At 41.7% G+C, this 12,825-nt stretch overlaps 1 protein-coding gene across 3 annotated transcripts in view; it reads right to left on the bottom strand.

The window, feature by feature from the left end:
• Window positions 1–12,825, bottom strand: part of SYTL1 (synaptotagmin like 1) — a 444,266-nt gene that overhangs the window by 102,205 nt on the left and 329,236 nt on the right. For all 3 annotated transcript variants that reach the window (XM_086957276.1, XM_086957275.1, XM_086957274.1), the window contains 2 exons: window positions 8,354–8,408; window positions 7,532–7,574 (listed from right to left, as the gene is read on the bottom strand). In XM_086957276.1, the coding sequence (XP_086813402.1) occupies window positions 7,532–7,574; window positions 8,354–8,408 (98 nt within the window). The remainder of the gene's footprint in view (window positions 1–7,531; window positions 7,575–8,353; window positions 8,409–12,825) is intronic.

The following is a 12,825-nucleotide window of genomic DNA, read 5'->3' as shown; positions in this document are numbered from 1 at the left end:
AGTATTTGTTGGTTCTTTGTGTTTGTGTTTTTTCTATCAAGATTCTTCTTCACATTTTTACACATTTATCTGTTATTTGCATTCTGTAACAGATGATCTTTATTTGCCTGTAGTGTTTTGTTGTTTTGTGGTTGTTGTCTTCATATTCTTTCTATCTGGTTAGTTCTGAATCATGATTGTTTTAAGTGTTCTGTGGCTAGATGTTCCGTACTGATCTGGTTTATTTTTTGATAAGTTACCTTTTTGCTTATAAGTTCAACGTGATCACCTTAGATCTGTTTTTTTAATCTAATGAATACAGGTTTTATTAAAAACAATTACTTTCAATACTATAATTTGTTTTTGCTATTAGTAAGAGACAATGGCGGACTGTGTCGAGTTATGTCGCGCTGAATGTAGAGTTATCCAGTCTGAACATGTTCTATTTCTCATTACAAGTTTCAAACTTTTGCATGAATATGTATTGGAATCGTGTGGAATAATTTGCTTGATTTAGTAATGGATAGGTATGCACCATTTTCTTAATGTTTGACAGATGTTTATTAGGCCAGTGTCGGAAACTGGTCTCTAGGCAAAACCCTAAATGCTTCACGATTTCTGTTGTTACCGCAGATGTTAACCCTTTACGAGCCCAACTTGTAACATATCTTACTAAAAACACAGAACCCAATTCTTCTTTGCATCTCTATCATAGTATCTAGAGTTTGAGAATGTTTGACCAGGATTTGGCAGGCAGCGGAGGGCCTAGATTTTTCTCAATCCGGATTTAGGCCCAATCACAGCACAGAAACTGCCCTCCTTTCAGAGACAGATAACATCAAGATGTCACTGGATGGAGGAGACTCAATGATTCTAGTGCTGTTAGATTTATCCGCTGCCTTCGACACTGTGTCTCATGAGATACTTCTCGGTCGCCTGAGGGAGAGGGGAATAGAAGGTGTGGCTCTCTCCTGGTTGGAAAGCTTTCTTTAGGATCGTCAACAAGAGGTCAGATTGGGCTGCCATCACTCTATCTCAAGGGAGCTCACCAAGGGAGTGCCACAGGGCTCATGCCTAAGCCCCACACTATTCAACGTATATGTGGCCCCCTTGGCAGATATAGTAAGATCTCATGGGTTCACCCCTGTGTCGTACGCTGACGACACTCAGCTTTTGTTCCCTTTGAAAACCCTAACGCCGCAACACAAAAATCTTTTGCGGACGGAATGAGGGCAATATCTAGCTGGATGGCCACTAATCGCCTCCAGTGTAATGTAGGCAAGACTGAAGTAATGCTGTTTGGGGAGGCCACACTTTTATGGTCCCCGGATTGGTGGCCCCCAGATCTAGGACCAACACCAAGCCCCAAACAGACTGTTAAAAATCTTGGTGTGCGTCTAGATAAAACACTTCTGTTCAAAGAGCACACAAATCAAGTAGCAGGTTCTTGCTTCCGGGTCATTGGACTGCTGCGACGTGTCTTCCCATTCCTATCAGATTCTTATAGGAAGACCCTCGTCCAGGCCTTGGTTATAAGCAGACTGGACTACTGTAATGGCCTGCTGATCTCGGCAAACGAAGAACAACTGCAGAGATTACAGGTGGTCCAGAACTCTGCTGCGAGACTAGTTCTCAATGCCCAGCCAAGGTCTGCCTCACTCCCCCTCTTGACAAAACTCGACTGGCTGCCAATTAAACAGCGTGTAAAATTCAAAATCTGTTGCACTATTCACAGATGTCTGTTTGGCAATGGACCTAAATATTTAAAAGAAATATTTAGGCCCTACAAACCCAGTCGGACCCTGCGCTCCAGCAGTCTGCAACAACTTCAGGTTCCAAGGATACAAAAAGCTAGGCAGGGAGGGAGAGCCCTGTCCTACTAAGGCCCCATCCTATGGAACTCATTGCCCCCTGCTCTCAAAAATACTACCAATTTTCAATCCTTCAAGAAGTCCCTGAAAACTTTTCTATTCGTCGCCTGTTAGGATCTTCCCCCCTTCACTCTACCGTCTAGTACTAGGTCTTGTTTCTTTGGTAAAGCGTAAGCGCGGAGATACCCTTTCGAGGGTTGACTTCCACCGCTATACAAGAACATAAATAAATAAATATTTCTTTTGTCTTAAAGATATTAAAATGTATGAGAGTTGATCATTTCAGCTTTTATAAAATACCCATGTATTAATTATTTAATGGATTGCCCGCCAGGCTGCTGGGTCAGCGGAGGCCCTCTGTTCTGCTCCCACAGTGGCAGCTTGCCCCCCATATTGAAAGATCAGAATCTGCACATGGTAGATCACCCAAGTGTATCAGTTGCTGCACTGGATATGCTTTTGGCAAAGAAGAATGCTGAACAACCCGCCATACTGGTGCAGCATCCTTGACTTACAATTTTTCCTTTCATAAACAAACCAGAAAAGACATTTTATTTCAGTAAAGGGCTATAACATTGACCCTGATATCAGTCGCGGCCCACAAAGTTCTTATTGCTTAAACGAAGTAAGTCGAAGTAGTACTTCCCGCCTCAGCAACTGCACAAGGTTTTGTTCATTAAGAGTGCTATAGGAATGTGATCATTCATTCCTTTACATAGAAAGGCTGGATATCTATGCACAATTACACATGTTGGGGAAATGAAATGTTCAATGTAACAACCATGCTCTAACATTATAGTTCAACAGAGGCTCACCTCGTTATTTCAACACAGTAATAGTTGGGCCCACCAAATCCTAATGTTGGCTACTGAAAACTGAATTAAATAGTGTTCTGGAGCACTTTAGCCCGGTAATTATATATATATATATATCCCAAAATAAGGAGCATTGGTCTGTCTGCAAATTTAACCACTGTCTAATCTTTTAATATTTCTACATCACTGAATTAAAGGATTTCGTAACACATTACCCTATCTTTTTTTTAGTGAGTTAAACTATATGTCTACAAAAGGCAATAATCATGTATTACATATACTTGAAAAATTATAATGTTCCTAGTAACATCAAAACATTACACTGCGCCATCATAAAAAGTTCCCAAAGGAATTCACATTTTTAACTGGTTCCTGTCCTAGCAGCAAACAGGCTTTCGCGTGTCCTGTTTCTAGTCATTTTTATTACTCATTCTGAGACCTTAAGTATACATTGGGATTTCCAATTCAGCATTATTATAGATCTGGCATTTAACAAAGCAACACAGCAATATAATTTGGTTTATTCTCCTGACATGTAATATGCTATGTGTACCCTAATAATGCTATCTTTGGGTCTCCTGGGCTCTGAATTCAAAGCTCAGTTTTGCAGAGCCTAAAAATCTTCTCCCAGAACTGTACTAGAAGTTCTGGGAGGAACATGTTGTGTGAAGCCAGTCGCGGTTTCCATGAAACGAGCATGTAAAAGAGTCTGGGTCAATACTTCCATTAAACTTGTGAAAAAAGGCTGGAGTGTGATAAATTAGCCAACTTGCATCAAATTGTATTATACAAAAAAATCACTCCACACACTGTGGTATAATTTAACTCAAATGTTCTTCCACTTACCGTATGTCAGAGTAATCTGTGTCTGCTTTTACCACATTCGAGCTAATTTTTGAAAAAAAGTTTGCTTCTACATCTCACTAAGAAAATTGTTCCAGGGTCCTACACTTCTAACTTAACTATTCTCTACTACATCGAAAACCAGTTATTCAGAAGCATTTGAAACAGTTGGCTCAAACTTAGATAAGAAGTGCCAAATAGGATTATAGGACCAATTATATTGGTTATTAGAAGTAGCTCCATATGCCAACTGGGGTTTATACTTTGGACATATAATAGCAATGCAATTTGGTATTTCACACTTAGTGAGGATTCTCTGATTGTGTCCCACTAAATCTTGTATTTTAGTTGTGGAATAAAATATGGAATGAAAAAAGTTTTTAAAAGTTGCTTTTGCTTTTGAGGAACCATTAAAGAGTCTTAAATCAGACTTTTTTGGAGACAGGTATTTTTGAAACGTTATCAACTGTAAACTCACTGTTCATATCACGTAAAAGAATACTGTCAACGTAGCACAAAAGCTGCAGAAGCCAAAAAGAGTATGGCAGCCGGTGCAAAACCTCATTCGAAAGTGAACAAATAGAAATAGTTGAGTGAAATGATTGGAGCTTTGTAGCTCTGAATGAGTTGTGAGAAACTTTTCATTATCAAAACACACATAATTTAACTGATGCAAGTCTATAATAAAGGATACATTTCTAAAGGATGCACAGGGAAGGAATTCTGAGGAGATGTTAAAATTTAAAGGATCTGTTTTCTAATGGTTACTTTTGTAACGTCCAAGTTCATAAAAAAGATAAAAACTTTGAGAGCATTCATTGCATCTACCTTATTACGTTTTACGGTTAGAAGGCTTTAAGAATAATACCACGTCACACACATGAAGTTTGTTTTTATATGTTTCATATTGGGAGACCTATATTCTTATTTTCACAAAGAGCCACTGGTAGGGGCTCACTAAATAACGGAAATAGGACAGGGGACAGGGCATAGGGAACATACATGCCTTTGGCCGCAATTAACCCTAAAGGATTCCATTTCTTCTAAATGTAACACTACATTAGTGTGGTTACCCTTGTACAAATTGCATAATACATTTGTACGGTCGGAGGAAAACCAAATGTCCTTAGAATCGAAAAGAGGCTTTCCAAGCTCACACGGTCAACTGCTTTATCTGCATAGTGAAACATAGTTACAGTTACGTTTTTCTTATAAGTAAAACGATCCACACCTTCAATTAAAAACCTGGGGGCATATTATCTAGGACAGCGTTAAAATTATCGCCGGTTTAGCGGCAGATAACTGCAGCTAAAGCGGCGATAATGGGCTTGATAATATGCCCTGGAGAATTCCAATAGATTCCCATGTACACACCAGAACATGGACTTCTATTGGAATTCTCAAGGGCATATTATCAAGCCCATTACCTCCGATTTAGCTGCAGTTTTCTGCGGGTAAACCGGCAATCATTTTTAACGCCGTTCTTGATAATATGCCCCCTAGTATTAGCATACAACTGACGACCAGAAAGAAAACCACTATGATCTTATGGATTAATGAATCTGCTATTTTGTTGATTCTGTTTGCCAATAATTTAGCAAATATTTTTCTAATCTATATTCTGTAGAATTTTCGGATGCCATGAATGAGGAACTTCTGTTTTTTCCTGACTTTAAAAAGCTTACCGTTGGTCCTTTGTCATTCAATAGAGATATTTTATCACTTTTTAAAATTAGATTTGCTAGTCTAATTAATTATTAAGTAAAAAACTGTCTTTAAAGGTGTTTAATCATTTTTACCACATGCTTTTCCACTAGACATATATCGAATCATCTTTAACATTTCTTGTTTGAATGGAGTAACTAATGGGGACCTGACTACTACCGTAGATGTTCTTATAGTGATCTCAACTTGGGCTTTGACCCTGAGATTAAGAGTCTAATGTTCTACAAACAGAGCTAGCTGGGTCCATTATCCAAACTAAAGAGGGCCGTTCAGACCCTGGTAGATAGTTCGCCACGGGGTGGAGGCTATGGCCTCCACTCCCCTGGTACTGGACTCTCAGCTCAATTTACAGATCTCTGCTGGCCTGGCAGGGATATATATGATGTCAAGTGAGCCGCCATGGCCTCCACTCCCCTGGTACTGGACTCTCAGTCCAATTTACAGATCTGTGCCTGCCTGGCAGAGATATCTTTGATGTGAAGGGAGCCACCATGGGTACTCTCACAGCACTGCAGGATTGTCTAGTGGGAGCAATGTTTGACACACCTACTCTGCAAACGTTTTGGTTTAGAGAAAAGGATCTCCTAAAACTGAAGTTCGTTTTCTCAAAACAAATAAAAATACCCCACATGGGTGAGGTTTTCTCTCTGTCTGTCGGCGCCATTCTACATTTTCCTTGGTCATATCTGGCATAGCTTGCATGGTGGACATGGGAGATAAAATCAGTGGCGTATGACAGCCATTATACTATGCCCCGGGGGCCCTGTGGTGAATGGACACCAGGGTCAGTGGTTACTGTTGCGCCAATAACCATAAACAAGTGGCACCTCTAAACAGAGGTGGGAAACCATGGAACTGGCAAGGCAGGAACACCATTGCTCTTCCTATTCCACTAATCCCAAGTGCTGCAATCTTTAAGATCTGATAAGTCTTGGGATTACTGTAGCCACTTAGTGCCTGATTACTGGTTTAGCAGACAGGGTTACGCCCTCTCAAATAAGACAGGTATCCCATTCGCTGTATTACAATTCCATTATATTGTTTGGAACTGGTAATAGAGCAAACAGGATATCCATCACGTTTTTGACAGAGTATCCCATCCACCAAACTCGTAATCAAGTCCTAAATCCTTTTACTCAATGGAACATCTATATTCGGTTGTCGATTCTATTACCTCATGTGAGTCAATGCTCAACCTTTTCAGGAATTTCTGCCAGCCTTCAGAAAGTGCTTTTGGCATTTAGGGTTCCCAGTTGGCATTGCTGTTCTTTGTGAAGAAAGACAGCAGCTTAATCCCCTTTGTCGTCCACGGTTCATTAGTTGAAATTATAAAACATGATTATTTTCCTTCAGCATTCTTACAAATTGTTCTTCAAGGTACTTCAGAAAGCTTATATTTTAAAGAAACTAATAGAAATAGAACCATTCAATCATAAACATATATCTCTAATGTAAGGAAGAAAGACTGAGCTGACCTCAGTATGGGAAATGGAAGTATTTAGAAATGCATTTTATTGTGGACCCAATCAGCCTGCTGTATACCTGTGAGTAACAATATTTAAGACCTTCTTATACAAATAGTTTGATCAAAAATCAAATACAAATATGACTACTGGAGTCCACTCCCTTCTGAAAATGGAGTACTGGTTCAAAGGGAACTTGAAATCTCTACTTTGTACACAAGTCGATTTCTTTTAATACTCAAGGAATTCATTTGTAGGTCAAGGGGAGCCAAACACGTACTATGTTTCCAGTATTACTTCCAACAGTGTACCTTGTACCATTCAAACATATTGCATGTACATGTTTCCTATGTTAACACACTGAAAATCAGCCACAGATTCTGCTCCCTAGGAGCTATGTTGAAAACTCCAGTCTTGTACAGCATATATTAGAAACATCTGGGGTTTACCCACAGATATTGGACAAATACATGACAATATGTTAAGACATCCAGCTTACTTTCGCCAATATTCTAGATACAAATTACCGCTACACAAAGGTGGTATTGAGAAGTGTAAAGATAAAGATACACTACCTATAACAGCAAGATTTGAAAAGTGACAGAGAATGCACTACCAAGATCTGTGGGCAGGAGCTGCATGATAACACTAATATTGCAGAAAATGCACATATATAAAAAAAGTACCACTGGTCTCAATCATGAGAGACAATAGAAAAGTTGAGAAGAATCAGTCAACAGGTCAACATATTGTGAGATTTGGGATGGAGAATCATGAGTGGTTGAGAAAAGTTGGAGTATAATGAGGAATGAACCCAGTCCGGCATTTGATTTACCTTTCTTCTCACCATTGACTAGAGGCATAGAAATGGTGACTTCCTAGGAGAGAAGCAACATAAGAATACATAAAACAAAAGTGGAGACAGTAAATTTACAATGTTACAATTACAATATGAATAACAATATAAAAGTGTTTCAATACCAATTCTAGTTCTGGCTTTAGATTTCATGTATCTGTATGGTATTTTGCCTGAGACAGACATGTGTGGCCATGGATTCCCTATATCAGTCCTCTATGCCTGGGAGGGACAGACTGGTTAGGCTCTGGATTATCAGTATCTGTACAGGAACATGTCTGGGGGGGTCAGTTTCACTGGGTCTTGGACTCCCCGTATTAGCTAGCATGCATGTGAGGGCCAGGCTTGCATGTACCTGGGGTTCCTGTGCCTATATGGAAGCACAACTGGCAGGTCACACTCATGTGGGCCTAGGTTCCTGTATCTGCATGGTAAAATGCCTGTATGGGACAGTCTGGCTGGGGGCTGTATTTCCCATGTATGTGTGACATAATTCCTGGGAGACAGTCTGACCAGATCCTGAATTCCTTTAATTCGTAGACCGCTTATATAGAAGAAGGAAACACACTAACTGTCCCCAGTACTCACAATACAATATAGATAGCTCACTTGGGGTGGTCAGGCTTACTGGCACCAGGATTTCCTGAATCTAAGATAGCGAGTATACTAGAAAGGGCTGGAAGCTGTAATTTAGAACCTAAGCTTTCTTTCAACTCAGTGAGTTGGTTTATGGCTTTTTTAGTCCTCCCTTTTTCGGCAATAAGAACTGTCTTAAAGCATGGGTGTGAACAAAACGCTTACCTGTGGTTTGGTAGACTGTGGCAGCACGGGTTCAGAAGCAACCTTGTCAGAGGCCCTGCAGTGGAGAAGGGCGGGAGATTTTTGACCAATGCAGAACTAAGTCTGTCTCACACATGCATGTTCGCTCATACATTCTTGATCAAAACAACATATGCAATGCATACCCACTCAGACTCCCTCAAACTTATGCAGCCTTGCCCAAGTATGCCACACCCTCATAGCCATGCAGTTGCCTGTGCAACATGTCACTTGAATGATGTATAGTGACCCATCCACACACATTCTCATACATGTATCCCTAGGTGCTAGATTAGTGGTGCATTGAGAAAGAGGAGGAGAAATCTAGGTTCAGGACACATAGGGCCTGATTACAATGTCGGGTAGAAAGCCATCCGACAGCTAGTCGGAGACTTTCAACTTGACATTTATGGTATTATAATACTGGCGGCCGGAGGGGAACTTGCGGGGGATTTCGCTCCTCTTCCGACGAGCTCTCAGAGCCCGTCGGGGCAGCAGGCGGAATGATAATCCCATAATGATGGCAGTGCCAGCCTCGGGTTTGCTGTGGGGGTTATGATGTCACTTTCAACCTGCCCTTTCATGGCAGTCCACTGCCATGAAAAGACATGCAGAAGTGATTTTGGGCGCCACTAGCAGGGTCCCCTTGTCCCCTGCCCTTCCGCTCTGGGATCTGGGGGGCACCCATGGTGCCTCCCTAAGCATCCCTGTATCATGTGGCAGGCACTGCATGGTGCCTGCCACACAGTGCAAGGATGTTTAAAAACATCAATTTTTTAATTTTAGCTTGTGCTGTGGGCCTTACCTGCCCGCCGCACAAGCTGTAATTGTAAAATGGATGTTTACAAACACAGAGGGTGGAACCGCCGACCTATGGCTGGGCGGTTCCATTCCACTATGGTGTTGGTAGGGCTCTCGTCCACCGTTTTTTTTATTAGGCACATAATGCATTGGGAATTAGTGCAATCAAAAAAATGGGCCCACTGCACAGCTGTTGGTTAGTAAAATACTGTAAAAATCAGGGTTCATAGAGGCCCTCAGGCCACACAGCCCTGGTGTCACAGCACCATGGATTGCTATGCCCTCTAGCGTAATAAGAGTAAAGAACGCCCTTTTCCCTGGGCTGCAACTATCTTGAAAAAACTTGGAAAGATGTTATGAGCATTAGCAAATCTGTAGGCTAAAGTGGAAACACTTATGTGGCAGCAACTGTATATAAATTGCCACTCATCAGAGTAATAACATGATGACTTTGAATCATCCCTCTCAAAACTTAAAAATACCCTTTGCTCGTTAATAACACACCCTTTTAAATATATTGGTCAAGCTTGCCTCACAAGGTGGACTGAAAACCCAAACCAGTCCTTGCAAAAATATTCAAACCAGCCCGCCAGATTACAGGCGGTCATGACTAGAATGGGGCCACAAGAGTATGCAGGGTCATGGCAGCTCATCCTGCTCTGGAACCAACCCCCTACCCCACAGTCTAGGAAATGACAGTCCATCCATTACCTCCTCTTTGTTTTGAAATGCGGTCACTTTGTGTCAGTTAAAAGAAGGCCCAGGTTACATTTTCATTAGTTGACATCATCTCCTGTAATTTCCGCCATTTCGTGTTATGCTTGTTACACAAAATGCCTAAAATTTCGCCATTAGGCGAGGATGCCTAATAAGTCCACTGTTCAGCAAAAATTCCTAACACCGGAGCAAGGGAACAAGGTGAAGAAACAGAAACGCAAGTGGCTGCTATTCGTGTTATGTCTTATTTAGCTCTATTTTTAATCCAAAAATGGGGATGCATTTTAGGCTAAAATATAATGCAAAATACCAGCTCTCACATAATTTTGCATAGTTTTCTATTGGAACTAGACATCGCTGCAGTGTCACTCCCAAACATTTTGCCTTTTTCCCCCTCCACTTTTTGCTGAATTTGTTTTTGTTGGCCTTAGGACTCTGTGTAGTTTACCACTGCTAACCAGTGCTAAGGTGCTTGTGCTCACTCCCCTAAACATGGTTTGACTGGCGTACACCGGATTTGCATACTTAATTTACTTTTAAGTCCTTTATACAGTGGAATACCATATACCAAGGGGCTGTATATTAAATGCTACCAATGGGCCTGAAAAAACAACAAGGTTATTGATGGTGCCTTCATTAATCTCAGTATTATGGGCCGCATCCAAATCTATCGTTTTTGCACACCATGTCACATCAGTTTGGACCCATTCATATGCATTCAGTCTTGACCCTACCCTTCATGGGAACAGTCCAGCCTTTACTGCCAGGCGAGGTCCTTCCTGAACCAGAAAACAAACAGCCTAGTTAGGGCTCTTCAGCTAGTTATAGCTTGATCCCAGTGGCACAGCGAGCCCAGGACCTACATCTGGCATGCCTGGGGCAGTTAGGGCATCAAATGAAAAAACAACAAGGTGATGGATGGAATGCTTGAATTAACCAGAAGGCGTACAGCAGTTATTGTGCCACCCACACCCATTTAAACATGTCCCAGGCCTGCCCCTGCAGCCTGAATGCAGTTTTAAACTGCCATGTTGACCTGGCATTTAAACTCCCTTGTCAACCTTTACACTCCCCTTTTATTCCATATAAGGCACCCCTAATGTAGGTCCTAGGTAGCACATAGGGCAGGGTGCTGTGTAATTGAAAATTTCAGCATGTACTTTTAAGTTTTACATGTACTGGTAGTGAAAAACTCATACATTCGTTTTTCACTACTGCTGGGCCTACCTCTCCCATAGGATAGCATTGGGGATCCCTTATTATATTTAATAATAAGCTATAATTCTTAATTGGGAGCAAGCGGCTACATCATGTTTGATATCTATGAAATTGTAATGATAAACCCGTTATAATGGCAAAGTCGGAATTAACATTACGATTATGAAAATGCCACTTTTAGAAAGTTGGCATGTTCTTGCCCTTTGCGTCTGCAACCTGTCCTGGGTCACATGACTAGGTGTAGTTGACTGCTAGACTTTGTGAATTCCTCCAAGACAGTCAGAAATAGAGGGATTATATGTGCCTCAATGAGTCATCTGCTGGCAGAATGGAGCTGAGGACAGCCTCACTTGCAACTGAATAGCCTGGGCTCTGCCTTCACACAAAGGGCCTAACGACCCCAGATTGTCACTGCAGCCATCTTGACGCCAGGGCAGGGGAGTACGGAAATTCTGTGCACTTCAAAGAATCTTTCCAGAAGGTTCTGCCACATTCCAGAAGATGGGTACCAGGGTATAAAAATAGGACCTTCAAAACCATTCTTCAGTTCGCTACTGGACCTGCGGAAGGACTCTTAAAGGACTGCCAGCTGCTGTGACCTTCTTCTGTACCATGAAGGACTGCCTTGGTGTCTAGATCCTGCCTTGAATGCTCAGAGGCCAGCCATGATGTTAAGTCCTGCATCTTCACCTGAACCCAGGACTATTACAGTGACCCCAAGGTATAGTTTGACTACCTCCTGTTCAGAGCCACAAAAGGCTTCCACCATCTTGAACCCACACCTGGACCCAGCCTGACCAATTCATGAACCTACAAGAGGTGTCCCACCAGTCCTGGACCCTTGGTTGTGGCGCTAAAGAGGCCCAGATGGCCAAATCCCAAAACAGCGGACGTAAAACAATATTAGCCAAAAACTACTCCGAGAACCAGAGGAGACTGGGACCAACCTGCTCGCCTATCTGCCTGAGGTGCATCACCGATCGTATTGACTTTGTGACTTGTCCCGCTACCGTCTTCTCCGCAGCAGCAAATCATTTTATTTTTATTTATTTGAGTTTTATATAGAGCTTTCTAGACTCGAGGGTGTCAGAGCTCTTTACAGGTTATCCGAATACATAAATAAGTTTATGAGAGGTACAAAAGGAACTCCTAATGTGAAAAATCACAAGACAGGACAGCACTAAATGGCTATATTAAAAAAACCACAGAGTATATGGAGGAGAAAGGCAAAAAAAATAAAAGCGAATGAGCTAGTCACAATGCGGCAATTGAGCAAATAATGTGGCCATCTAGAAGGTGTTAATCAAAGGGGGGAACGTAGAACAGTTTGTGTGCTTGTGGCGGTAGCTGTTGAGGAGTATTATTTGAGTTCACATTTGAATGAGTGGAAGGAAGGGTTACAGATGAGATATCTTTTAAGCTATCCTCCACTAAAGGGGTATCCAACCTCTTTGAACAATATTTGGCCACAGACTTCTGCCTTGTCCCGCTGGAGATTTTCGCCGTACATTTTGATGAATAAATCCAAACATAGCAATCTTCACTGTGGATTCAACCCAAGGCCATCCAACGTCACCTCCTCTGACACCTCCTGTTGCCTTGCTCTGCTGAAATGTACTTTCTCAGACACTTTTTTTCAGAATTTCTTCCAAGTCCAAAGGTAAGCGCTGACCGGGCCCAATCCACTTTTTCTTTCTGAACCGTGCACTTTTTCAGTC

This window comes from Lissotriton vulgaris, chromosome 2_1 (assembly GCF_964263255.1).
Source record: "Lissotriton vulgaris chromosome 2_1, aLisVul1.2, whole genome shotgun sequence".
NCBI lineage: Eukaryota > Metazoa > Chordata > Amphibia > Caudata > Salamandridae > Lissotriton > Lissotriton vulgaris.
This window is presented reverse-complemented; position numbering and strand designations above follow the sequence as displayed.